The sequence below is a fragment of the Cervus canadensis genome, chromosome 10 (assembly GCF_019320065.1).
Source record: "Cervus canadensis isolate Bull #8, Minnesota chromosome 10, ASM1932006v1, whole genome shotgun sequence".
Lineage (NCBI taxonomy): Eukaryota > Metazoa > Chordata > Mammalia > Artiodactyla > Cervidae > Cervus > Cervus canadensis.
The window spans coordinates 56314410-56341352 of record NC_057395.1 but is presented as its reverse complement, the minus strand read 5'-3'; the positions used below and the strand labels follow the sequence as shown (position 1 = coordinate 56341352).

Here is a 26943-nt window from a genome sequence, read left to right as displayed (position 1 = left end):
GAGATGGTTGGATGGCATCACTGACTCAATGGAGATGAGCTTGGGTAAACTCTGGGAGTTGGTGATGGACAGGGAGGCCTGGCGTGCTGCAGTCCATGGGGTTGCAAAGAGTCGGACACGACTGAGCTACTGAACTGAATGTGTATGTGTTAACCCCAAACTCCTAATTTGTTCCTTCCCTTTCCCCATGTTTGTTTTTTTATGTCTGTGAATCTATTTCTGCTTTGTAAGTAAGTCCATTTGTATCACTATTTTAGATTCCACATGTAAGTGATATCATAAACCATGTTGCCTGATAAGGCTGCCCTTCTCTTAACCCAGGGGTCACATGAGCAAAGTGATGCTCAGAGTACCAAAAGTCCTGGTGAGAAAGACATGGGACCAGAAACCAGGCCTGTATGAGTCTAGTTTGAAACTTCTACCTATCTAGAGCCAACATCCCTGGGGCCCAGCCAGGTTGCCTTGGGGGATCTACTCCAGCGGTTCCCTCTGCAGGCGAATAGACCGCCCTCTGCGCCCCGCCCCTTCCCTCCGACCACGCCCCTCCACCTGGCCCCGCCTCTCCGCCGGGACCCTGCACTTCCCGCCTGGGGACGAGGCGCGCGACCGCAGGGGGCGGGGCCTCGGGGCCGCGCGTGCGCTCGCCGGTCCGCCGTGCGCATGCTCAGTGTTCTCGCGCGCGCTCGCGAGAGAGGATGGCGGGGGCCGCGCCGGGCGCCATCATGGATGAGGACTACTTCGGGAACGCGGCCGAGTGGGGCGACGAGGCGGAAGGCGGCCAGGTGAGGGGGGCACCGGGCGCCCCCGACGAGGAATGTTGGTCCCCGAAGCCGGCTGGCCGCCCCTGCCCCCGCCGCGTGATCCAAGCACAGCCCGCCCCGCCCCCTCCTGCCGCGCGTTTCGCCCCTGCCTCGAGCCCGCCCCTCTTGTTGCAGCCGCGGGGACCCACCGCGCGGCCTCTTGGGGGCGGGGGCGCGGGACGATGACCTGGTCCCCGCAGGGACAGGCACGGGCGCCGCCCCCCAGTCGTCACCTGAGCTGACCCTCCGACCACCCTGGGGCGGCCTCAGAGGCGGGTCCTGGGAATTCTTAGCCCCCCGGGCGGGGCGGACACAAGCTCCAAAGTAGAGGATGGAGCTCAGACAGTTTCAAAAGTAGTCATACTTAAAAAAAAAAAAAAAATCCAACTCAGCATCAGGAGGGGAAAGTGCAACTTTGGACTTTCTCACACGTGCTTTACTGTTTGTAAACCACACTCTTGGCGCTCTGGCTGATTCAGTCAGTCCTTGGCCTAAGTAACGACAAAAGGATCGTCCATCCTTGACCTTCAAAAGTTTGCTGTGGATGGTGAGGGGGCGGTCACAAGCTTCTCTTCTGAAGTCAGGGTTGCAGGTCCCGAACTGGGCGCTCTCGCTGGGCCAGGGGACCCCAACCTGATTCTGATCCGAAGACCCTCCCGAAGTGATGGTTGAATCCCAGCTTCTCAGGCTCCTCCCCTGGGGACTGGAAAGCAGTTGGTTTAGAGGGCAAGAGGGAGGAACCTGCCTTTTATTTATCTGTTTATTTAATCTTTATTGGAGTATAGTTGCTTCCATGGTGGGTGAGCAGTAAAGAATCTGCCTGCAATGGAGGAGATGCAGATTGGATCCCTGGGTCTAGAAGATCCCCTGGAGGAGGGTATGGCTACCCACTCCAGTATTCTTGGGTAGTCCCATGGACAGAGGAGCCATGGGGTCACAAAGAGTCAGACACAACTGAAGTGACTTTTAATGCCGAGGGTCTAGTTTTTTTTTAATAGTGGTGTGTTAGTTTCTAGGGTGGAACCTACCTTTGAACAGGAGTCAAGGTTAGGTGTGTGTGAGACAATCGAAGTTATGTTTTGAAGGAAAAAAGCCTGCAGGGGCATGTTCTCCCTTGAAAGAGGCAGGTGGGGCACAGGAAGACATCAAAGCCAGGGTGCAGGGGTGCAAAGGTGGGCACTGTTTTCCAGGACCTGAAAGGAGGCCTGTGTGCTTAGTTGTCTGGTGGAAGCAGTGGGTTCTAAAGGGCCTTTGAGAGCTGCTGAAGAGCATGACTTGTTCAAGAGTTGGAGCAGGGAGTGACACTCCAAGATTCAAGTGTTGGCTCATTCCATGGTGTTGGAGGCTTAGAGTTGAAGGATAGAGTCAGATTTAGCTAACTGAAAATCTGGGCTGGTAAGATGCTTTCCTGCATTATCTCATTCCACGGACAAATACTGAGTTGGGTATTACTCTGCTCATTTTGTAAATGAAGAAAGTGAGATGGGAGGACTTGGTCCTGCCCACAGTCAAGAAAGTAGTACATGAAGGAAGGGGATCCCACCTACATCCTTTGTCTCCGTCACCACTCTAGCAGATGCTGGATCACTGAGGTGATCCAGAAGAGAGACACGTAAGGCATCAGTCAGTTCAATGGTGGGTTGGTGGTTCAAGCATCTTGTTCAAAATGCCCTAGTATTTGTCACATTACACCTTCCAATCATAGTGATACACCTGGGGCGTGTCTGAGGGCTGTCCAGTCAGTGCCCTCATTTTATGAATTGAGGGCTTATGCTGTTTTGAATAGCAGAGCTAAGCCTAGACCCCACAGACAGGGGCTGGGGAGGCTCACTTTTGGGGAACTTGAAGCACGATCCTGATCTGGCCCTGCTAGGCTCCCACGATGGAGGGGTGGACTAGATGTTCATTTCCCACTCAGTCCAACCATGACTCTATGGAGGAGGAAGGGAAAGTCACCCAGTTTGCTGATCCCTGGCTCATCTCTTACCGCACTGTGTAAGGGTCAGTTGCACTGAGGTTGGTCTCTCCTGCTAGTCTGTAAACTCCTTCAGCAGAAAAAAACTGTCCGTTGTCTTTCATTTTTAATTTTCCTAGTGACAAGTACAGTGCTCAGTACAGAGTGAATGTTCAAAAAGCATCTGCTTGTTGGTATAACAGTGTTAAAGCTGGACAGACCTTGGCATTGAGTCCATCACCTCCACATCCTCATCCTGCTTTGCCCTTAGATTCAGTGACTGGCTAAAGGTAACTTCGGTGCAGAATGGGGGCTAGAGTCCAAACAGCAAATGGATGGCTTGTGTCTTCAAGAACCGCTTCATCAGTCTTTGTTGGGAAGCTTTCTGTGGCACATAAGAGAGAGTAACAGTGAAGACAGTAATCGTAGCTGAAATATGCTGAACTCTTACTGAATGTCAGGTGCTAAGCATGGCTTTTCCAGAAATCAGCTCATGGGATCTCATAGCAACCCAGTGGGCAAGGGCACTGCTCTTACCTTTGTTCAGGAAAAGAGAGACAGGTACTGGGCGAGGTGTCCTCTGTGAGATGCAGTAACTTCTGTGACCACCGTGCACGCTGTGCAAGCATGGGGTCATGCTGCAGGCCCATTTGGTATGATTCTCAATTCCATTCTCTTGGTCACTTGTCATTTGAAAGTCAAATGAAATGATAAATGTGGAATGCTTGACATGGACAGCGTTACATGGGCTTAAGGTGAAATTTCAGGGTGTCTGTGGTAATGAAAAAATAACCTGGCTCTTTCTGCCAACCACAGGAGGATGACTATGGAGAGGGAGAAGATGACGCTGAGGTCCAGCAGGAGTGCCTACATAAATTTTCTACCCGGGATTATATAATGGAGCCCTCCATCTTTAACACTCTAAAGAGGTACGTGAGAAACTCTGGCTGCGTTGGGAAGAGAAAGCTGCATAACAGACCCAGAGGTGACATGTAAAGTCAGAGGGACATGATGCATGAGTGGAAGGCTTCCATGGGCCCCCACTTTAAAAGCATGAACAACGCGTCTTCCTCCTCGCTACCCCTCATGGCTGTCCATTCCCATGCCCTCTGTGTCCATTCGAGTGCCACAGCTTGTCTGTCACTTTTCTAGGTATTTTCAGGCAGGAGGATCTCCAGAAAATGTTATCCAGCTTTTGTCCGAGAACTACACAGCTGTGGCGCAGACCGTCAACCTGCTGGCCGAGTGGCTCATCCAGACAGGTGCTTTGTGGGGGTGCCTAGGGCCTGCCCGTTCCCCACCCCCATCTTTCTAATTGGATCATTTTTTTAAAACTTTATTTTATATTGGAGTATAGTTGATTAACAATGTTCTGTTGTCTTCAGGTGTACAGCAGATTCAGTTATACCTATACATGTATCTTTTCTTTTTCAAATTTTTTCCCATTTAGGTTGTTACATAATATTGAACAGAGTTCCCTGTGCTGTACAGTAGGTCCTTGTTGGTTATCTGTTTTAAACATAGCAGTGTGTACATGTTGATCCCAAACTCCCTAACTGTCCTTTCTCCCACCCTTCCCATTCTCTCAAGTCTGTGAGTCTGCTTTGTAAGTAAGTTCATTTGTATCATTTATTTTTAGATTCCCCATATAAGCTATATCATATGATACTTGTCTTTTTCTGACTTAGTTCGCTTAGTAGACAGTCTCTAGGTCCATCCATGTTGCTGCAAATATGGATCACTATAATGCTGATAAATTGGAAAGCTTTTCTTTGTTTTTCTGGTTTTAAGACTTCTGTAAGGAAGAGGGACTTCCCTGGTGGTCCAGTGGCTAAGATTCCATGCTCCCAGTGCAGAGGACCTGGGTTCAATCCTTGGTCCGGGAACTAGATCCCACATGCCTCAACAAAAGATGTCATGTGCTACAACTAAGACTCGGTGCAACAAATAAATAAATTTAAATAAGAAATAAAGACTTCTCTAAGTAAGAATTGAACTTCTTACCCATTTTCATCTGCTTGGTTCAATAATTGAGGTTTGCAGGGAGCTTGCAAGTGTAATTCTCGCTGAGTTGCTCCCTGCCATGTTGTAGAATTGGAGGGTGTATGTTCACTGTGTCATTTTTAAGAAGTCTGTTATAGTGAGCAGTGGATGATGGGTAATTGAGGACCAGGTATGATTATGGCTTTTAGCTAATACGATCAAAGTAGGGCCTTGCTGGAAATCGGCTCCTTTGAGTAGGGATGACATGGTGGGGTAAGTGCTGCCCAGAAGCAAGTCGACTTGCTGCTGTCATGGTGACCACACCGGAGTGCCTCTTGGCCGACAGCTATCTGTTCTGCTGTGGGGGCTGTTCTTCTGTCATCCTCCCTGTCTGTTTTGGCAATCTGTCCTTGTTCCCTGCAAGCCTCAGAAGACGTCACTGTGCTTTACACATAAACAGGCATCTGTGTCTGTTTCGCCCTGGTCTCCTTTTGGGGTCTTAGCAATATGTTAAATATGTGTAATGTTAATTTTAATAAGAAACTCCAAATCCTAAATGGTTAGAAGCAGTTTTGTAATACATGATTTGCACATGGACTCTTGATCTACTTTCTCTAAAGTAACACGAATTGAGAAGTAGCCATTTTCCATCTTGTTGCTTTCATTCTCTTCCAGGTGTTGAGCCAGTGCAGGTTCAGGAAACTGTGGAAAATCACCTGAAGAGTTTACTGATCAAACATTTTGACCCCCGCAAAGCAGACTCTATCTTTACTGAAGAAGGAGAGGTGAGGAACTTCCCCTTCCTATACCCCAGCTCCTAGAACACGTTGCTGCTTCCACATGTACACCGGCGCCTGGCATGCTGTCATGAGAGAGTTGGGGGCTGAAGTCAGGCTGGGAGACCCAACTTCTGAATCGCCTGCTAAATGCCCCAGCTTGGGGTGGGAGGGCATCCCTTGGCTCTACCACTCGGCCCCATATGACCTCACCAGCCCGGGGCCTGCTTCCTCCTGCACAGAACACTGCAGCTGAAGCCAGGCGCCCAGGGGCTCTTCTGTGATTGTTGGCACAACGTAACCTTCAGTTAAGCTAGAGCCAGGCTTCTTACCTTGCTGTCTGTCTGTTTGTTGTCAGACCCCTGCTTGGCTTGAACAAATGATTGCACACACCACTTGGAGAGACCTTTTTTACAAGCTGGCTGAAGCCCACCCAGACTGTTTGATGCTTAACTTCACTGTTAAGGTAGGAAAGATCCTGGAGTCAGAGAAAAGATAAAAGTACTCATGAAATGAGGGTTACTTTGAGTTGGTTGGTTGGTGGTCTGTTCCCTCTGAAAAGATCCTGTGTGCTTTTTTGGTAGAGGTTTTCATTGTTTCACTTTAGTCTTGTTAAATGTTGAGAAAGAAAAGCACAGAATGTGTATGTTTTGGGGTTGACATGGACTGTGTTTTAGGGTTTGTAACATGTTACAGAGCCCAATGTGTTCTGAGAGGAGCCCTTACGAGTGTCTGGTCAGTCTCCTCCGTCTCACAGATTAAGCGTCACGGGTTGGGGGTGGGGAGTTGGCTGGGGCTACCAGCCTAGTTAGTGGTGAAACGGGCACCCAAGTAAAAATTTGAGACCCAGAACCAGTGCATGGCCCTTCTCACTCCAGACCCCGCCGTCGGCCACCTTCTTGTGAACCTGTGACCATGGCTTGTGTGTTTGGCTTCTCCTTTCTGTGTTGTAGCTTATTTCCGACGCAGGATACCAAGGGGAGATCACAAGTGTGTCCACAGCCTGCCAGCAGCTGGAGGTGTTTTCTAGAGTGCTCCGTACTTCTCTAGCTACAATTTTAGATGGAGGAGAAGAAAACCTTGAAAAAAATCTCCCCGAGTTTGCAGTAAGTTCTTTACTTTATGTGGCTCAGATTAGAAGGAGGTCATTTGGGGTCATGTGTTTTCAAAAGCAAAATGCTCTTTACTCTGGAGAATGTCTGGGTCAGAGGTCACCTCCCCAGAAGGTGCAGAACTGTTGGCGTCTTACTCTCATCTGCCTTTGCTGTTGCTGTGGTCACAAAGCTCAAACATGCTCTTCTCTCCATTCTGCAGAAGATGGTGTGCCACGGGGAACACACGTACCTGTTCGCACAGGCCCTGATGTCCGTGCTGGCCCAGGAGGAGCAGGGGGGCTCGGCTGTGCGCAGGATTGCACAAGAGGTTCAGCGCTTCGCCCAGGAGAGGTGAGAGGCGCTGTCTCTGCTCTCTCCATTGCCCTGTGTCCACAACTGAAGACCCTAGGTCCTCCTGTTTTGATATAACTTCCTCTTACCCATAGAGCTGGGAAAGAGAGCTTGCATTCTAAAATTTTGCTTTGATGAGTATTTTGTAAAGGATTTGCTTACAGTTTAATTCACTGTATTTATGAATTTATTTATTCCCAATATATTGGGATTCATCAGTAGCAAATGACAGTAGTCTTGAAACAGTTCTTCAGTGGTCCAATTGTTAGATTGTGGTCCATCTTTTACAGAACAGAATTATTAGCTTTATTAGCTAATAAAAGTTTATTTTTACTAATTAGCTTTATTTTCTATTCATAGAGTCTTAAGATACTGAAAAGTGCATGGTTCCTTTTAGGAAGCCTGTACGCTGCACTGGATCCTTTTTTCCCAGTTAGCTCCAAATGTTTTCATGGGTCAGTAGGTAAAAAAATATCAGTGGGTGAGAGAAATTTGAAAAAACAAAGAGACTCCCAACAATTCAAAGCATGAATGTGAAAGGCGGGAGGGAGAGAAGGCAGGGGAGGGCCGGGCAGGGAGCCACCTTACCAATGACGGGTTATTGATATTGTTTCATCAAGAGGCCACGACGCCAGTCAGATCACACTAGCTCTGGGCACAGCTGCCTCCTACCCCCGGGCGTGCCAGGCCCTCGGGGCCATGCTGTCCAAGGGAGCCCTGAACCCGGCCGACATCACAGTCCTGTTCAAGATGTTTACGAGCATGGACCCGCCCCCTGTTGAACTCGTGAGTGGCCTTTCATTTTAACCATAAGATGGGACACCTTCAATGCCAACTGGAAGTATATTCTTTTGGAACGTTGGTGCTCCTCTTAGTTCTCAAGTTAGGGAGTGCTCATGCCTGTTGAAATGTTCCTGTCCTCTCCCTGGTCCTTCCTTATCACGTCCTCGGCCCTCAAGCCCCCTGGCGCACTCTCAGCGAAGGACCCAAGCTGGCACTCCTGCGTGGGCATGTGTGGATTCACCTCCCATCTCATTCCTGCTTTCGTTTTCACTGAGTTGTGTTTCTTTTCAGATCCGGGTACCCGCCTTCCTGGACCTATTCATGCAGTCACTCTTTAAACCCGGGGCCAGGATCAACCAGGACCACAAGCACAAGTATATCCACATCTTGGCATATGCAGCGAGCGTGGTGGAGACCTGGAAGAAGGTAGTGTCTATGCTGAGAGCGCATGGGCTTTCGGGAGACATGAACCACCTCTGTTTGGTGTTACGTGTGAATTTTGGCTGTAGAGAGTCACAGGCCCAACTAGTGTCTGAAATGTCTTTTCTGGTGTTTCTGCATAAAATAGCCAAAGTGCTAAATGTCTTAAGGAAATGTGCATCGCATCTATGATACTAATTCAAACTGTAATCTGAAGTGTGACTAAAGAAACGAAACTGATTCCTTAAGACACTGAGAGGCACAGGTCCCTCTGGTCTGCAGTGTGTATTCGCTGTGTGACAGGGTTTGCAGAGGGAAGGCGGAGGCTGGGTTACCCCGACTGCAGGGACATGGGTGCCATCAGGATTCACCAGCTTGCTGTGTTTTCAGAACAAGCGTGTCAGCATCAATAAAGACGAGCTGAAGTCCACGTCAAAAGCTGTTGAGACTGTTCACAACCTGTGTTGCAATGAGAACAAGGGGGCGTCGGAGCTCGTGGCTGAGCTGAGCACCCTCTATCAGTGCATCCGGTGAGCAGATGAAGGTTCTAGTTGTAATTCTCTGGAGAGGAGCTGGTTTGAATTTTCATATTAACAACTCAAAATATATCACAAAAGATTCAGAGGTACTTACTCATTTGTTTTTTCTTTTGTAAATATATAGAGAGAACTTTGTTTTAGCAGCATGAGTAATTTTCAGATATTTACCTGCCATTTACCTGCCAGAAATCTGTTCACAAATTAGACTAAGAAGGAAGACCAACCAGAATTACAAAAATTGATTTGAAGAAGTGGATCTATTCAGAGTAAAAGTTAGACCAGCAGAGTTTTGCCTGGATAGATGTGTGTTATGTCAGTTCTATAAGTAAGTGCTCACTAGGAAAGCTTACACACAGGTGTCCTCATAGGCATGTGAATTTTCGTCTGTTCGTTTGTACTAGAGCCTAAAGGCTTGCTTTAGCCCAGTCCACCAAGCTCTCAGAGTGCTGCATTAATGGCTTTCTTCTTCTAAACCAGCAAAGTTGGTCAAGCATGGGTTTCGGGTTCTGGCGCCCGAGTCAGAGGGTGCTGCTCTCATCAGACTGTTTGCACTCATGGCATCTCCCTGGCAGAGCACGTCAAAGAGTGAAGTGATAGGCTGGACTGAGTTGTTTGGTTTTGGTGTTTGCATTTGCCTTGTTTGCCGGTAGGTTTCCAGTGGTGGCCATGGGGGTGCTGAAGTGGGTGGACTGGACTGTGTCGGAGCCGAGGTACTTCCAGCTGCAGACCGACCACACCCCGGTGCACCTGGCGCTGCTGGATGAGGTAGGGGCTGCGAGGTTCCTGCAGCAGCTCTGCGTCCTCGCCTCCCACGTGTCTGTTCCGTGCCCTCAGAAAACAGTCTTTTCAAAGCTAGTTATTTCTACTCCAAATGAGGAGTTTCCTTTTAAGGAACTAGTTTCGTTGATTCTGTAGACTTCTCAGTTTCTATCAAGTGTTCCTGAGAGGATGAGGAATGGGACAGAAGTTGACTGGCCCTGGGAACCACTGTCTTCCGCCTCGAGCCGTGTTTGGTGGTGCTCCCCTGAGGCCGATGGGGAGCCCATGGCCGCAGCCATGCGGCTCAGGGTGGCTCCCTCTGGCCTCTCTGTAGATCAGCACCTGCCATCAGCTCCTGCACCCCCAGGTCCTGCAGCTGCTGGTGAAGCTCTTCGAGACAGAGCACTCGCAGCTGGACGTGATGGAGCAGGTGAGTGGCGGCCTGGGGTGAGCTGGGCAGCGGGGAGATGGCCCTTCTCACACTTGTCGCTCTACACCCGCAGCTCGAGTTGAAGAAGACCCTCCTGGACAGGATGGTGCACCTGCTGAGCCGGGGCTACGTGCTCCCTGTGGTCAGTTACATCCGCAAGTGTCTGGAGAAGCTGGACACTGACATCTCCCTCATTCGCCACTTTGTGACCGAGGTCAGTGCCCTGGCAGCACCCTCTGGGCTTGATGGCGTCACTTTGCACCCAACAGTAGTCATGGTGATGACAGTGATTTGGATATTGGTCCGTCAGGCACCTCCTATCCACAGGAGCTGTTACACCTTTCTGTCCCCTGCCCATCTTCATGTTGGAGTTTGGGATGGTCTCCAGGAAGAAGAGGGTGGGAGTGGGGACAGGGGTGGGGGTCCCTCCATGCTGCTGCCATCTGACCAGCTCACAGGCTGTGCTCCCCACAGGTGCTGGATGTCATCGCTCCCCCCTACACCTCTGACTTTGTGCAGCTTTTCCTCCCCATCCTGGAAAACGATAGCATTGCTGGCACCATTAAAACCGAAGGTGAACATGACCCCGTGACAGAGTTCATAGGTAAGGCTGGCGTGAGCATCCCTGGGCTGCAGTTTTGATATCATTGTTTCCCTCTTGTTTCTAACCCAGGTCCCTTCTGTTTGTTACAGCTCACTGCAAGTCTAACTTCATCCTGGTGAACTGACTCAGAGCATCCCCAGAGTGGAGCCGGCCCCTCCGGAGACCCCTGTGGAATAACCCTGTGCAGAAGCCGATGTTGAAGAGGCCCTGTCAGCGTCTTGGAAATGGGCTCTGATGGGAGGAAGTGAAGGACTTGTGTGTAAAGGAAAACGTTAGCAGTGTAAGTGGAAAACTTGGGAATGGGCCCTCTCCTTTAAGTCCAGGTCTGCCCCCTGGATCCCTCTACAGTGTCACTTCCCCTGGTAGTGGACTGGGCTTCTAAGACCCCTTAGGATGTAGTCAGCTGTCAGACCTGGGGTGGTAGAATTCAGAGACTGAGACACTCAGATGAACTGTTTTCAAAGTTGGCTTTTGTTTTTGCACAAGATCTGATTGGTTAGTTCATATTACTGTGATTACTTTTATTTTCCAAGAACGTATAAAAGCTTTTCTTTGGTGAGAAGGTGAGGATCCCGGTGTCATGTTGTTCTTATGTGTAAATAAAGCACTCAGATTCAGTTCCGGCGTGAAGTGTGCATTTTATTCATCACTTGGGCAACTCAAAATTGCCATCTCCCCCCGTGCGCCCCATTGATTTCAAGGTGACAAAGGAACTGGTGGTGAGTCCGAGCCGTTTTACCTCCCAGACCACAGCTGTCAGATCATCTGTTGTGGAGGTCACATCGTTCACTGCCCCTCGGATCCCTCTTCTCCAGGCTGTCCTCGCAGCAGGAAGCCGTCCAGTGTAGGCGCGGAGCCGGCCCCTCCCCGGTTCTCCCCTCTGTCAGCCTATGTGGCATTTCCACCCATGTCTCCTCTGTGCTCAGGGCCGTCACTGGCTGTCACATATGTGAACATCAACCCCCAGTTCCTTCAAACCATGGCAGCGCCACCCCGATGCCTGTGACGATGGGATCCCCTCTGGTTCCGGCTCTCGCGATCCTTTCTGTAAGAGCTGCTCTGCCTTAAACGATGGGGTCCCCAAACGTGCAGCTCTCCTCGATGGCCAGGTTGTAACGGGCGCCCTCCCCACCTTTGTAGGTGCTGGTCACGATCCGCATCCAGCCGTGCTCGCCCTGTGAGGAGTGGGACTGTGCGTGAGGACTGGGTACTCCCCCACACCCCGCATCTCCTACCTCCCCTGTCTGCTCTCAGAGACGCTCTCCTCCCTCTTCAATCCACCTCGAGCTCAGAGAACCCGCAGTGTCCAAAGTCACCCGCTCAGCTGCCCTTCCCCTTTCCTAAGACCCCGATTCAGATAGCGCTTTCGTGAAATATTTAAACTTAGTTAATCCTTAACACAAGGGGTACGTGGGTCTGTATACCAAGAACTAATTAATATAGCTAAAATGTTGACTCTGAACCGGATGTCTGGACTACATATTACCACCCCCATTTATAGTCGTTGAATAAAAAATACATTTCAACACTGACATAAATAATCTTCTCTGGATTTCATCATAATGAATTAGTGTCTGAAGCTGAATCATTAATACGAGGTCTCAGAAATGAAAATTCTGGCAGTTGATTTAACTCCACTGGGTTTTTAACCCAACCTGAATAGTGTTTTGAACTTCCCTGGTGGTAGAGTGGATGAGAGCCCACCTGCCAATGAAGGGGATGCAAGTTCGATCCCTGGTCTGGGAGGATTCCACACGCCAAAAAGCAACTGGGTCTGCGGGCCACAACTACTGAGTCAGCTCTGGAGCCTGGGAGCTACAACTACTGAGCCACACGCCACAACTACTGTGAAGCCCCAGTGCCCAGAACCCGGGTCCCACAGGAAAAGTTGCTGCAATGAAGAGGACCCCCTGCTCACTGCAACTAGAGAAAGCCCATGCAGCAACAGAGACCCACCACAGCCAAGACTAATACTTTTTAAAAAAGGTATTTTTGAGGAAACCCTGGTTATTACTTAGGAGACCAGAAAATATGACAAGAGAAAGAATGAGATGGTTGTAAAGGAATAAAGCAAGCTAAATGGAAACTTTTAAAGTAGGGCTCCTCAACCAGGGTCTTCCCCACCCCCATGAGATGTCTGGGGATGTTGTGGTTGTCACATCTGGGAAACAGGGAGAAGGAGCATCTGGCATCAAATGGGTAGGGGCCAAAGAGGCTGCTGAACACACTGTGATGCTCAGAACAAGCTCCCCACCATCACCATGTGGTGCAGAAGCCCCCCAACCTCACATCTGGAGCCCGAAGCCCCACTGCTCAGGGCTGCAGTTCTCAGCTACAAACCCCTCAAAACCATCTACATGAGAGCAGTCCCAGTAGATTCATCTTACCCATGGTTCGCCCCACGAGTTCCGGACAATCCAGTACTCCGTGCCGTCGCTGACACCCCAACCGGCCACAGAGACGATGTGGTTTATATAGGCTTGCTCGTTGTATTCGGAGTAGATGCCGCCAGTGTAGTTAGACATCTTGTTTGTTGCCATTATGCCACAGCTGAGAGCAAGCAGGGAGAATGTACACTTTCAGCGGCCACTGTTCACCACGGTTAGGAACAGCTCAGATAATTCACACCTGATGGTTCTGCCCAAACTTCTGCTGTTACTCACCTGGCGTGCCCGCTATGGTTGCTATACCGGCAGCCCCGCAGCATGGCCTGTGCCCTGGGACCTTCCCACACACGTGTGCCTCCTTCCCAATAATCCTCCCAGGGGCACATAGACTGGTGAGCTTTACTTTTTGATTAGCTGCTAAGTTGTGTCAGGCTCTTTTGTGACCCCGTGGACTGTAGCCTGCCAGGCTCCTCTGTCCATGGGATTTTCCAGGCAAGAACACTGGAATGGGTTGCCATTTCCTTCTCCAGGGGATCCTCCCAGCCCAAGGATCAAACCCGTGTCTTCTGCATTGGCAGGCAGGTTCTTTACCACTGAGCCACTGGGAAAGCCCTGAGCTTAATTTTGAGAAAACTCATGTGGCAGCTGTTTCTAGCCTTGTGGGTACAGTTGGCCAGAAGAAAAGCGATGAAAATGACCTGGGTCTCCTCGACCTGAAGTCTGTGTGCCCACCGAGGGCAGGGGTCTCAGCTCCATACCTGATGGGGCCATTGGTGTAGATTTCTGCCATCATCTTCTGCCTCCCTGAAAGGGAGCCGTAGTCACCGACCTTCCAGAGGGTGTAGTTCTGGATGACATGGCACTCTTTGAATTCAGTGCAAGTCCCGCACTGGTTAAACTTGTCACACTCTGGGGACCACACGGAGAGGCAGCGTGAGACCCTTTCCTCGTTAACACGCAAACAAAGCAGTGCGCCCAGACCCCAATCTTCACTTTTCTAGCTGAGTGCTCCATCCACTAACTAATAAAACAAATCACCTTGCGCTCAGGTGTTTAAATTACTCTCTTCCTTCAGCTACAGGAGTCACAATAACCATTCCCTCCCCAGCTCTCAGCAAAAAGACAACATTAATTAGCACAAAGTAGGCGCTCAAAAGCTCGACTTTTCCTGAAAGCCAGGAGAAAGGCCTTTGCATAAGACTCTATAGCTCAGAATAGAGGGTAATTAAATTCTTAATTTTCAATAATTTTTAGTAATTTCCTTTGATTTCCAAGGGGAGCAGCCTTTATAATAAGATTATGTTGTTGGCTAGTGAATAAGTTAACACATCTCGGGGGAAAGTTAGCATTTTCTTCATTTGAGGAGGAATCAAGAATTAGGGTTCAAAACAAAGTGCGGCTGTTAGATCTGGAAGACGCCAGCCACACCGTCTCGTGCGTTCTCGCCTCATCCATCCTGCCTCCGGCCCGCAGCCCCACTCTTCACTGCTTTCATGTTACCTATTTCTGCCATAATTTTCATGTCTGTCCAGATTCCTCCCCCCAGGACAGTAAACTCTTTGAGGATTAAACTGTTGGTTTAATTCACCCCTTGGACACCAAATGCCCAGGACACCCTGAAACATGATGGCTCTGTGGCCACATTTGCTAACGCAAAGACAAGACCACTTAACTGCATACAACCAGGGGCCGATGAGTTCCATCTGGCCCTATTGTTCTAGGTGAGCTCCAGGGCCTGGCTGAGGGCAGACACGGCCAGTTCTGGGCAGAGCGGGGCCCCAAGACCACCTGGGTCTCCAGTTCTGAGCCCTCAAGGGCCCCCCTTCTCCTTTTCACCCTGGGCACCTCTCTCTGACCCTCTGACCCCTGTGGCATCTACCACTTCAACAAGACTCACTTGACCAGTCTGGGGGGATGCTTTCTGGCTGGGAGTATGGCCAGGAGGCAAGGCAGGGGCACCCGTGGGCGTGGGATGGCGCCTTCAGAAGGCTCAGGGGCGGGAGCACACGTTTTATAGATGGGGTGGGGGGGCGGCAGAAAAGTCCCCTCTCTGGGCCCCTGATCATCCCCATCCTCCCCTTTCCTGTCTCAGAAGGCCTTTTGAGTTGGCCCCAGCTCTGTGCTCTGGTTACGAGGGAGCTCAGACAGGAGACTTAAAACTACCCACTGTGGGTCTGGGGTTTGGACTCTTTCTCTCCTTTGGTTTCCAAGGGGAGCAGGTTGAAAGGAACGTGCCAGCTCCAGGGACTGCAGGCCAGCTTGAGTCCACTGGTCCAAGGAGTGCCCTCGGCCCAGGGTCGTGACTCAGGCCAGGCCCTCCTGCTGCCTGCTGGCTCTCCCTACCAGGCTCCTGGAAACACTCTTCCCTGGACCCACGCTCCCCTTACGAAGGCTGTGAAACCACTAAAATGCCAGATCCAAACACCAGGGACCGGCCTGGCCACAGTGCGCGCAGGCTGGACAGCCCCGCCCCAAGTCTTTCTCATCGGTCTTCTCAACAAGGACGCCAGGCCCCCACTTCCTGATCCCCTAGCCCCAGCCAGGGGGCTCCGTCCCATCCTCCCCCGGGGCTGGCCACAGGACCTGAGAAGCGTGTGGGCCTGGGCTCTGGACCACACCTGCCCTGGGAAGAGGGAGGCCGTGCGTGTGCCCATGTGCGTGTGTCTGGGGTGGGGTGGGCGGGGGCGGGCAGCGAGCGGTGCCTACCTTGGTCCTTAGCCTGGTAGTTGTTGCAGGTCTCGTCGGGGATGCCGTGCCGGTGGGCATACTCCCACACCGGCAGGTCGTTGCCCCCCTCGCAGGAGCCGGCGTCGCCGCAGTCGATCACGTGCTGCACGGACAGCAGTGTGGACGGCCACGCCCCCTTCCTCTTGATGTTGATCCGGTCTGCGGGGACAGCAGCCACATGGGTCGGCGCCGACCCCCACCACCAAATACCAGGACAGCTTCAGGGGTGTCCTGCCTGAAGGCTGCTACTGACTAGCCCCCTCTAGGGCACTGGAGAGTCCAGACCACGGGCCGGTGGGGTGACCCCTCTCATTCCCCACGCACCTAGGCCCACACACCCCACAGGCAGCTGAGGGTGGCCACGCCCTTTACCCTGCACGTGCAGAGTCCTGGGGACCCTACAGCCAGACCTACCCTAGCCGGCCACCTCACTTGCCACCTCCTGAGGTGATGATCCCACAACTACCCACGCTGGCCCACATCTTGAGATCCCACCTCCAAATCGGAACTCCCAAGCCTGTTCTTTCCCTGATTACAGTGAGCAAGCAGCCAGGTCTTCCACCCCCCAGCAGCCCCCTCCAGGCGCTTCCTTCCTGCCCTCCTGCAGTCCCATGCCCCCCTACATCCCTGGGGTCACCTCCCAGGCTCTGGGCCCACAGGGCTCTACATCCGCCCCTGTGACCTGCCCTCGGCCTTCTGGAACCCACAGCCAGTCACCAGCAGTGCCCCAGCTCTTTCCCCAGTGCCTGGACCACACTCCCCTGGGGCTCTACTGAAGACACACCTCTACAGAGCCTCATGTGGCCAACCCCTCCCAGCCACAGTTCTCCCCAAGCCCCTTCTCAGCAGCCTCCCACAGCCGTCTGCCCTCAACCCTCACAATCCCTCCCCAGCCTTGCTGACCCTCCAGCTGACATCATTTCACCCATTAACCCTACCCCTCGCTCCGTTGTTAACGGACCATCTCGCTCCCGCAGTGCTGGCATAGCATAGCTCCTATGCTGCCTGGCACGTCGTTGGTGCTCAGTAAATAAATGTGTTCAGTCACGTCCAACTTTTTGTGACATCATGAACTGTAGTCCGCCAGGCTTCTCTGTCCACGGGATTCTCCAGGCAAGAATACTGGAGTGGGTTGCCATTTCCTACGCCAGGGGATCTTCCTGACCCAGGGATCGAACCCATGTCCCTTGTGTCTGCGGCATTGGCAGGCGGGTTCTTTACCACTGCGTCACCTGGGAAGCCTGCTCAGTAACTACCAGCTGCCTAAATGAACTCACTGAGGTTTTACTGATTGCAGCCTCATCCTGGCTGCCGGCCCCTGGAAGCCCCCTTGCCATGAACGTGGAGGTTCTCCATCCTGGTCGCACACTGGGCAAGGCCTGGAGGTGGGATGAGGGCCCCCTTCGCCCCCACTGCTGTTTCTCAACCAATCTGCACCTGACCCACCCCCGGAGGTTAGCACTTGGCACTTCCCCTTTCAACCCCTCATCCTCCCTGCTCATCTGCGGCCGCCTGGTCACCTACTGTGCGCCAGGCCCTGTTCAGTGAGCAAAACAAAGCTCCCACCCTATGAGCTTCATGTGGTCAGGGAGACGGGCCACGCTGCCAGGAAAAGAGAGGAGAGGATGGGGGGTACATACAGACAGTGGGAGGCACCCATGGGAGAGGGCAGGGGCCTGGCCTGAGGTCACCCCCCGCCCACCCCCGTTCTTCAGCTCTTGACATCCAAGCTGGGTCCCAACACCAAATAAGGAGTCAGCTAACATAGGGGCTGTGGGCAAGTCAGGGTTTTGGGCTAATCTGCCTGAAGTCTTAAAATAGTTTCAAGCAGGACAAAAAGGGGCCCTGGCCTGGGTCAGAGTTGTTTGAAGCCTGAGGCGGGGCAGCTGGGGAGCAGCAGGTGGACTGGTTGGGCAGCTCCGGCAGCGAGGCCAGGGCCCAGTTCCAGCAGAATCCCTGATATACCTTGAAGGGAGAGCCCAGCCCTACGGCCTGATTGTCTGAAGGTTAAAAACAGGTGGCCGGCGTGCTTCTGGGCTTCGGCCGGAGTGAGGGAAGGAAGGCGTTCTCCTGGAGTGATCAGGAGGCTGGGGAAGAACTGGTTTGGGGGTGAAGGTGGTGGTGGAAAGGAGGAGCAGGTGAGGTTTGAGGTGTCAGGTGTCCAAGTGAGAAGAAGAGCATCAGGTGGACGTGAAGGCCAAGTCCAGATGTAGGGTCCTGGGAACCCAATGTTCAGAAGTTAAGTTGGGAGGATGCGGAGCCGGTAAGAGGGTCCAAAGGGGCCAGGGAGGCAGAGATCAGGGGCCCACTGTGACTGAAAGCCAGGAAAGCACTGGGGCGGGAGGTCACGGATCAAGCACAATCAGGCAGGGAAGGCCAGGGGGCGACCACCTGGCCTGCCCACGGTGGCCCCATGATGGAGACCTTGGCAAAGAACTGGAAGTGTGGCTGGAGGGGTTTGAGGAGGTAAGAGAGGAAGTGCGGGCTGCAGGCACCTCTGAGAGCCCAGAAGTGGGGTGGCAGCTGGAGGTGGAGTGGGGTTCAGCAATGAGCAGGGGTGGGCATTGGCAGGTGCAGCCTTGGCCAAGGGCTCAGATGCTGGACGCCCAGGGATGGGAGCGCAGGCGAACTATGACCAGCTGTGGTAGGCGGCAGCTGGGCCAGCACCCTGGAAGTCCCCTTCTGGGGGCTGCTGTTTTCTCAGTGAAAGAGGCAGAGGATGTCTGCTGCTAGGGAGGACGTCGAGGGTCGGGAGGGGGAAGCCATTGTTTGTCTGCCCAGGAGGGTCCACTCCGGTCAGTGGAGGGTTGACCTCTGAACAGGGAAAGGTCAATGGACCAGACAGCCTTTCCAGGCACTGTGTTCCTTTACAGATGCAAATTTTGGCTTGTGACTCCCTCCTAAGATCCCTCAGGCGCAGGGCCCCTGGTGACCTTTTCAGCTTCCCCTACCACACCCTCAGCACCCCCCCCGCCCCCCCCCCCCACAAAGGCTCTCTCAGTTCCTCTAGGCCAGTGAGCGCCATTCCTGCCAGGCCTTTGCCACGAGCTTTGGGTTCAAGGCTGGCCACACCCTGCCTGCCTGCCCAACCCAGACTTCTCCCAGTGGCTCCTTGGTTAAACCTCTGGCTTCACATTCTCCAGGGGCCCTGTCCATCTCCATTCCAGTCAGCGGGGGCCTCCCTAGCTAAAAATGGGGCTCAGCCTACCAGTCCCTTCCCTCCTCCATCCTGAAGGGTCAGAAGTACCACCCAGCCCCCAGGAGAGATGGGGCAGGGCCACCACGGAGACCCACCAGGTGCCCCTGCTACAGTGGTGGACACTGGGGTCCAGATTCCGCCCCCACACCCCGCTCTTCACCCTCAAGGCAGCCCAGCTTACGGGCTCAGGTTCTGGCTGTCACTCACGCTCACACAAAGGTCTAGTCTCCTGACCGCTCAGCCAGGAGCCTTGGTTTCCTCTTCTACAAAGCGGGAGCAATCACAGGGCAGTCAGGAAGCTTCAATGATACGCAGAACGTTGGCCAGCGGCAGTAGCCACACTGCGGTCAGTCTGCCTAGCACAGTGCGTCAGGGCTGGCGTTTCATAGATTCCAGTGTGGAACCCCCGGGTTGCCAGAAGACCCAGGCTGGTGTGAAGTCTGCAACCCACCCTCCCAGGCAGGCCCAGTAGCCTGCTCAAGCGGTGTGAACCTCTGATGTCCCCTCCTTCCAGGCCTCAAGCCTTCCAGCCCTCCCTGTGGCCAGGCGGCTAAGGTCCAGATGAGAAGAAAGCTGGACTTGCTCAATAGCCCAAGCCCAGGACAAGCATTCATTTCAAATATTAACTACCCTGAAAAGCAGCTTCACGTTCACATGCCCAACTCCAGCAGGCGAGTCTGTGGGGTGGGCCCCAATGGCCCAGGTCACAAGCTTTGAGACAGATAAGGGCCTGGGAGCTGTTTGTCACCAGGCTTCAGTTGTGTGACCGCTGGGCACGCACAAGGCCCCAGATCCGCTCCCCGAGGCCTGACACAGACACCCCCCTCCCCATCCCAGGGTGACTCCCCTGGACCCTGGGCTGTAGCCACCCATGCAGACAGGAAGGCAGCTGGATGGGCCTCGCTGGCCCTTGACCTACCCGCCATGGCACTGGTGCTGCCATGCGCCCAGCAGGAGCCGCAGTACTGGGGGATGTGCTGGTTTCTGGTGACACTGGCGTAGTTGACCCCATTCACGTTGCGCCAGTCCCAGCTCTTGGGGAGATCTGACGGGGACAGGTACTCATGAGGCCGGGGGTACGTCCTGGGAACAGACAGCACCAACAGAATCAGCACTGGGCACCTCTCCCCTCTCCCGGGGTGGGGGTGGGGGGCCCAGACATCCTCCCCAGTGGGAGGGCGGGAGGGAATGCAGGCGACCCATCTCACGCTGGGAGATCCCCGCCCTCTCAGGCTCTGAAGCTGGCAGGGCAACCCCCCACCCCTACCCCCACCCCCACCTCCAATGCAGGAACCAGACTGCTCCGGCCAGCAACGCCCCAAATGCAGGTCGGCGGGGCTGGCCTGCTTCCAGCACGGGTGAGGCCCGTCCAACCCCGCACAAGTGAAAAAGAGGGCCCCCAAAGCCTAGGGGCTGGCCCTGACCCTCAGAGGTCAAAGGAAGCAGGGCGCCCTGGTTGCTGGCACACCAAAGAGGCGGCTGAGCGCGCGCAGCCCAGGGAGATGGGCAGGGCCCCCCAGCCGCCCCGACCTGCGCCCCAGCTGGGTGAGCTGGTCCCCCCGCAGAGGCCGGTAGCAGCCGCGGCCCGGGCGGAAGTGGAGGCCGGCCCGCGCCGCGCCCGCCAGCAGCACGAGCAGCAGCAGCGGCGGCACCAGCGGCCCGGACGACGCCATGGCTCCCTCGCCGGTGCGATCGGACCCCGACTCGGATCCCAACTCGGATCTCGCGCCGGTCACCCCTTCGCAGGCTTCCGCCCCAGCCCGCAGGCCCTTAAGGTGTCTGCGCCCGGCGGGACACTCCCCCGGGGCGGGGCGCGCAGCTGCCCCCGTTGACCCGGCCCCGCCCCGCCCGGCCGCCCGGCCCGTCCGGGCTCGGGTCACGCTCCAGGCCTCGGCGGACCCCGCCCGGACTCCGCCACTTGCCTCTTGCCTCTGATCTATCAGACCTCATTCATTCTCAGGGCCCCCCGCCCCCAGCCTTGGCGTCTTGGGACCCTTTGGTCCGGAGAGATGCCCCGGATCCCCGCATCCCCCCTGGGTCCAGCCTCCAGGGATGATGGGCAGGGGTCTCCCCGCAGAATTGTGCCCTACTCTAGCTTCCTGATGGAGGAGGGCATGGCAACCCACTCCAGTATTCTTCCCTGGAGAATCCCATGGACAGAGGAGCTTGGCAGGCTACAGTCCCAGGGGTTGCAAAAAAGTCAGACACGACCGAGCACCTGAGCACCCTAGCTTTCCCTGAGGCTGAGACCCTTTCTGGAGAGAGGTTGCCCCTACACAGAGAAGGAAGACTGAATCCTTCTAGAAAAGGCCCCTCAAGGAAAATCTCACTTGGAGCCTGAATCTTCTTTCTCCCTGCCAACTTCCAAAGCTGCCTGGGGATGTTTCTGCTAACAAAGCATTGCATCTTCAAACAACCGAAAGCAGAAGTGCGACCCCAGGGGCCTGGGTTTCCTAACTCAAGAGTTCCCTCCTCCCCGGGCTCCTCGTGACTGGTGGTCACCTGAGCCAACCACAGAATGGCCTCCCTGGTCTTGGGAGAAAAGGGTTCAGGCTTTTTGTCCTACCATCCAGTGTTGGTATAGGGTCCTCCCATGTGGGGACCCTGTTCTTACCACATGGACACCTCCCCCCCCGCCCCCGGTCCCTGTCTTTTGCTCTGCTGGCACCAGGCTTGCACACAGAAATCACAGTAGCTGCCCTGCAGACCTCCAGCCATTTCTGTGGCTGCCCTTGGAAGCCCTGAGGTACCTATGGAATCCCAATAGGGCTTGGTCCCCGCTCCCGAGAGGCTGTCTCTCGACATGTAGACATGGCCTCTATCCACTGAGGTGTCCTTTATCTTCTTGGAAAGCAGGCTCCTTGGTGCTTGCCCCAGCATGTGTCCTGGGCCTGGTCCCAAAGCCTTTCCCTTTCCCCGGGAGCAGAAGGTGTGGGAAGGGAGTTCCCAGCCGGGGTTTCCCCATCCCTCACCTCTCTCCTCCACAGCCAAAGTGAAGCAGCCAATGGGTCCTCCATCCGTAGGAGGAAACAAACCAGCGGGGTTGTCCCTGGGTGACCCCGGTGACGTCCACCATCCAGGTGGGGTCTTCCTAAGAGGTGGGTTTTGGGTCTCCTTTAAAGAAAAATATGAGCTTCTCAGGTCGTGCAGTGTTAAAGAAACTGCCTGACAATGTGGAAGACATGGGTCTGATCCCTGACCTAGGAAGATCCCGCATGCCATAGGGCAACTAAGCCCATGAGTTGCAACTACTGGCCTGTTCTCCAGAGCCTGTGCTCCTCAACAAGAGAAGAAGTGAGAAGCTCGTGTGCTGGAGAGTAGCCCCCACTTGCCACAACTAGAGAAAAGCCTGAGCTGACACAAAGACCCAGCAGAGTCAAAAATAAATAAATAAACATTTTAAAAAATCATAAAAGCTCATAGTTGCTGAAGAATGACCACAGTGGTCCCCCTATTGTAGGGTGATGAATATTGTGGGGACCTCCCAAGTGCCCATAGATGGTCAGGGCCCAAGAGATGACCCGTTGGCCCCACCTCAGGGGAGTGCTATGAGGTCTGGGGCTGCATCCCTGATGCTGGGTGGAAATGTGCCGGGTTATAAGCTCTTCCGTTCCTGCAGTGTTGGGGGACCTGGATGCTCTAAAGGTGTTCTGGGCTTCTCGTAGAAGGTCCACAGGTGTTGGTATTATGATGATCAGGGCCAGTGTCGTGGGCGTGTGACACCTGACATCAACAGGGCCCTGAGCACTTGGTGAGATTCTGGTCTGCTAAGGCCCCCCCATTTTCATTTTGAGCTGCACATTCTGGAGCTGGGCCTGCCTGATGATGCAACTCCGTAGGCCAGGGTCTGTGAAAGGGTCAGAGTGGGGCAGTGGTCACACATTGGGCCCTGGAGAAGGCAGGTTAAAGGGAGGGATGGTGACATTCTCAGGCTGACAGGTGGTGGTGTACCAGGGTTTCCCTGCCCTGGAAGCTATGCAGACTCAGAGGATGATGGGAAAATCTAGCAGGTGGAGGGGGGAGGAAGGCCAGACATTTGAAACCACAACTTTCAAGGCAAGAAGAAGCGAGTGCGTTCTCTTGTGACCCGCTCTGCCTCTTCAGCACCTGTGATGGGTGCACCACATGGAGTCAAGCCTCTGGGCTGTTTCTCCCCCCTGAAGTTGGCTCTGGTCCATGGATATACGTCTGCCTGGCTCCCAGCTCTGAGGGATGAGCTGGCCGCGTCACTTTGGGAGTCCCTCAGAGCTGCGGTCTGTTGAGGGAGGGGCCCTAGCTCTGGCCACTGCTGTGAGGGGAGGGCGTTTGACTCCAGGAGCTCTCTGAAGGTGCACAGGTGAAACTCAAAACCTGCTGGGACTGCAGAGAGGAAGGAGTTGCTGGACTGGCTGCCCCGCCCACCAGCTCATCTCTCCCCAGAGCAGGTGCACCTGAGTTGCAGGTTTGGGGACCCTGCGGATATGAAAGCTCTGTCTCTTCCTGACGCCACCACTGCTCTGTGTGTCTGGGAGGGTGTTTTGTGGATAATGACTCGTCTTATCTGCCTGGGACAGAAGCTCAGGGAGCCGGCCTGTAACTGAGTAACTGATTTGTCCCTGCCGCTCAGCCGTGCCCGAAGGCAGATACAAAGTCAGTCTAGACAACTCCTGTCTGGGAAAGTCTTCTCTCATTTGATCCTCGGCACAAGCCTGTGAGGTGGGAATCAGATGCTGTCACCCATTTTACAGATGGGGAGACTGAGGCTCCAGAGAGGATGAGAGACCTGTACTCAGACTGAGGTTCATGGGTGGCGGGTTTGAATCTAGCCTGTTTATCTTTTTTATTGCCCCATAAAGTCTCCTGGCAAACATGTGATGCAAGTCCATGACACAAAAGCCTATTCATTTCTAAAAATAAGGTTGACTTGTCCCCTCGTCCTGATAAAGAAATCTCTCACACTTTACAGCCAGGCTGGGGCCGACCCAGCCTCCCCACTTGCACAAGAATACAGGTGAGTTTTCATTTACTGTGGACTTGCCTCCAAGCCCTCTTCTCCTTCTTGGCTCGTGCCATGCTGCCTGCATGACACGAGCAGACACTTCCTATTCTCTCACCTTCCTGGGCTGAGCCAGGTCTTGGATACTGCCTTTACCGTGATGGGTGCTGGCGTGTTGGGAGGCATGTCTGGCTCGTGGGCAACATGGGTCCCTCGCTAGCTGCCCCTCTGTCCACACAGTCACTTGGTTAGATGTTCACGCTGACCCTATGCCGTGAATGTGGTCCCCAAATGCCATCGCCACCACACCTTCTGCTGGTCACACAGGCTGGCTTGGGAGGGGACTCACCTCCTGGGGGTCACATTTGTGAGACTGGCCTGTCAGTCTCACCTTCAGAGCACGCCACCCACCGTCCACCCGGCAGGTCCCATCAGGCCCACCCAGGAGCCTCCCCTGGAGCCCTTGGAGCATGGCCTGCCTCGTTCACTGGATCCAGTCTTCTGGGACCCAAAAGGGAACTTGGCAAGCATGCTGAGAATCTAGGATGCGCCATGTCGTTGTCCCAGCCCTGGGGACATAGGAGTGTCAGTCTCTGCCTGCTAGGAGTGGACATTCTGGTAAGGGGCCACATGGAAACAGGAAGAGTGTCCAAGTAGAAAGAGCTGGATCCAGAGACAGGGCCTCTGGGAGTTTGCTCTGGGGTGGTTCTCTTAGCCATCCTGTGAGTTGGGATTGACTGACGAGGACGCAGCCATGGAAAGTGCTGGACTTTTCAAGCATGTGCAAGGAATTGAAAGGCGGACACTCTGGGTAGGTATGACCAGGTGGCCTCAGAGATGGCTGGAGAAGAAGGAGGCTGGGCGAGGTCCCTGGGTTGTAAACGCACCTCTCAGCTGCTGCGCTCTGGGATCTAAGGCCAGCTTCCTGCTCCCCAAAGGCCACTGTCCTCAAATGCAGGGCTCCTCCTCCGCCTCCAGGTCCCAGCCAGCCCTCCCTTGTCCCTCCCTCCCTGGGGCAGGCCTGTGTCTCCGCCTCCTTTGGCTCCCTCCCTGCTCCCCACTCACCCCAGGGGTTTCCCCATCAATCGGAACAATATATCAGCTGTGGTGAGAGGGGTGGTTTTACCCTGGTGGCTGCTAGTTTCCTGGGGAGCAGTGGTGATGTCTTTATTTTCTATGAGCTCCCTCTGGGAGGAAAGATGGAAGGATGGAAGGCTAGGGGGTGGTGGTCAGTTAGAGGCTATTGCGGTCAAGAGCTGCTGCTGGTGGTGGATTACTGATTCGGCTGGAGAGATGCTGAGATGGGCGGCAGGGCTCGTGGGACCCAGTTATGGACCAGAGGTGAGGAGGAGGCCTGGCTAAAGGCTGTCTGGCCAACCTGCCTCTCCACACCTGGAATCATCTTTTTAGAACCACCTTTGGTTCTGCCGTGTCATCCTGGGACACATGTCAACCCATCAGGTCCCTCTCTGAGCTTCAGTCTCTTCCACCAAATGAAAGAACCATCCCCTGACTTGTTCAGTCGCTAAATTGTGTCTGACTGTTTGTGACCCCATGCACCCCAGGCTCCTCTGTCCTTCACTATCTCCAGGAGATAGCTCAGATTCACATCCATTGAGTCGGTGATGCCTTCTAACCATCTCATCCTCTGTCCCCCACTTCCCTTCCTGCCCTCAATCTTTTCCAGCATCAGGGGTTTTTCCAATGAGTCGGCTCTTCGCATCAGGTAGCCAAAGTATTGGAGCTTCAGCATCAGTCCTTCCAATGAATATTCAGGGTTGATTTCCTTTAGGGCTGACTGGTTTGATCTCCTTGCTGTCCAAGGGATTCTGAAGGGTCTTCTCCAACACCACAACTCGAAAGCATCAACTCTTTGGCACTCAGCCTCCTTTATGGTCCAACTGTCATGTCCATACATGACTACTGGAAAAACCACAGCTTTGACTCTGCGGACCTTTGACTGGAGGTGGGTGCAGCCAGAGAGATGGTGGCAGAGCACTTGGTGAAGGACAGAGAAGGGAGGTTTGGCAGGAGAGTCTCTCCGCCCTGGAGGGCAGGAACCACATTTCTGACATTTCTGAGGTCCTTCAAGCTCTTCTGAGTTCCTCAAAGAGTACTTAGCCAACATTTGTTGGCTAAACAAATAGAATTCTGAGGCTTGTACAGTGGAGGTTTCTTGGACAAACACTGGGCTTGAGGAAATATATATTTTTGTTTGATTTCATCCATGTTGTGTTATCTCTCTTTCTGCCACTGAACATGGCTTATCAGGAGCTGCACACCTTGGGAGATGGGAGAGATATGAGCGAGAAGGTTAATGTTTCTGTATATCTCAGAGCCACGGCGGCTCACAGGAGGTGTGTGTGTGTTTCCTCCTGCAAATGAGAGGTGCCACATCCCAGGACGCTGATTCTCAATGTACCGAAGAGATGGCATGTCATCCCCATTTTGAACTTGAGGCTGGAGAGGGATGGGGAGCTGTCGGCGTGGGGCACCCAAGGGAGAGAAGGTCTCAAACTCCTCCGTGGAGCTGGGCAGCCTGGCTTAAAGAAAAACAGTAACTAGTTTCTTGCTTACTTTTTCTCTTCTTGCAGTTACTTATTCATTTTCCCAGAACTTTCTTTTACATTAGGAGAATGCACGAGGAGGAGAGTACAAGCAAGTGGAACTCAGTTCATCTGATGATCTGCCCACATCCGCTGAGTCACTCCTAATGGCCCCTCAGATGTCATTTTCTTACTAAGACATTTGGAAAAATTTCTGCCTCTGAATCACAAGCAAACACTGTAATTCACCAGCCTTCTCTTAAGTTATGCAAGGAACTTTGATGCGCTCAGAAGTGGAAGCTTGGGGCGGATGAAATCAATGAATTCTCTGAGAACTTTGTTTTTCTCCTACTTGAAGTTCATTTGCTGAGTGGAGGATGCGGGGAGCTCCATCCGACCACTGGGGTCACCTCCGCAGGAAGTCTGGGAGCAGCTGATGTGGGGTTTCTTGATGACACTGGTTTTCCTTATCATCTTGGTCCTGTTCCCATAATAGACCCGAGTGTCATCCAGGAAGGGGCTTGCTGCCACAGCGTCTTGTCAAGGGCTGCTCCTCACAACGAAGGGCTGGCCTGAGGGTACTTAACCATCTCCAGAGGGGTGTGTGGGGTCACCC

At 53.7% G+C, this 26943-nt stretch overlaps 2 protein-coding genes across 2 annotated transcripts; one reads left to right on the top strand and one right to left on the bottom strand.

Moving 5' to 3' along the window:
* Positions 1-637: 637 nt before the first annotated feature.
* On the top strand, positions 638-11110 carry NELFCD (negative elongation factor complex member C/D). The gene is made up of 15 exons (XM_043479444.1): positions 638-782; positions 3571-3683; positions 3907-4016; positions 5413-5522; positions 5872-5979; positions 6467-6619; positions 6828-6958; positions 7579-7744; positions 8033-8167; positions 8552-8691; positions 9351-9465; positions 9794-9889; positions 9963-10103; positions 10364-10493; positions 10583-11110. Exons 1-15 carry the CDS (start codon positions 696-698, stop codon positions 10615-10617), a joined length of 1770 nt encoding a protein of 589 aa, XP_043335379.1. The 5' UTR covers positions 638-695; the 3' UTR covers positions 10618-11110.
* Positions 11111-11115: 5 nt separating this feature from the next.
* On the bottom strand, positions 11116-20611 carry CTSZ (cathepsin Z). Its single transcript, XM_043479446.1, has 6 exons — positions 20337-20611; positions 19726-19889; positions 15587-15766; positions 13639-13789; positions 12881-13043; positions 11116-11668 (listed from the first exon to the last, which is right to left on the bottom strand). Exons 1-6 carry the CDS (start codon positions 20477-20479, stop codon positions 11558-11560), a joined length of 912 nt encoding a protein of 303 aa, XP_043335381.1. The 5' UTR covers positions 20480-20611; the 3' UTR covers positions 11116-11557.
* Positions 20612-26943: the final 6332 nt, after the last annotated feature.

Excerpts from the sequence above, each read along its gene's own strand:
- NELFCD (XM_043479444.1), top strand. The coding sequence starts at position 696 with ATGGCGGGGGCCGCGCCGGGCGCCATCATGGATGAGGACTACTTCGGG. Across the intron at positions 3,684-3,906 it reads ATCTTTAACACTCTAAAGAG|GTATTTTCAGGCAGGAGGAT; the intron begins GTACGTGAGAAA and ends TCACTTTTCTAG. Across the intron at positions 6,620-6,827 it reads AAAATCTCCCCGAGTTTGCA|AAGATGGTGTGCCACGGGGA; the intron begins GTAAGTTCTTTA and ends TCCATTCTGCAG.
- CTSZ (XM_043479446.1), bottom strand. The coding sequence starts at position 20,479 with ATGGCGTCGTCCGGGCCGCTGGTGCCGCCGCTGCTGCTGCTCGTGCTG. Across the intron at positions 19,890-20,336 it reads CTCACCCAGCTGGGGCGCAG|GACGTACCCCCGGCCTCATG; the intron begins GTCGGGGCGGCT and ends GTCTGTTCCCAG. Across the intron at positions 13,044-13,638 it reads TACACCAATGGCCCCATCAG|CTGTGGCATAATGGCAACAA; the intron begins GTATGGAGCTGA and ends GCTTGCTCTCAG.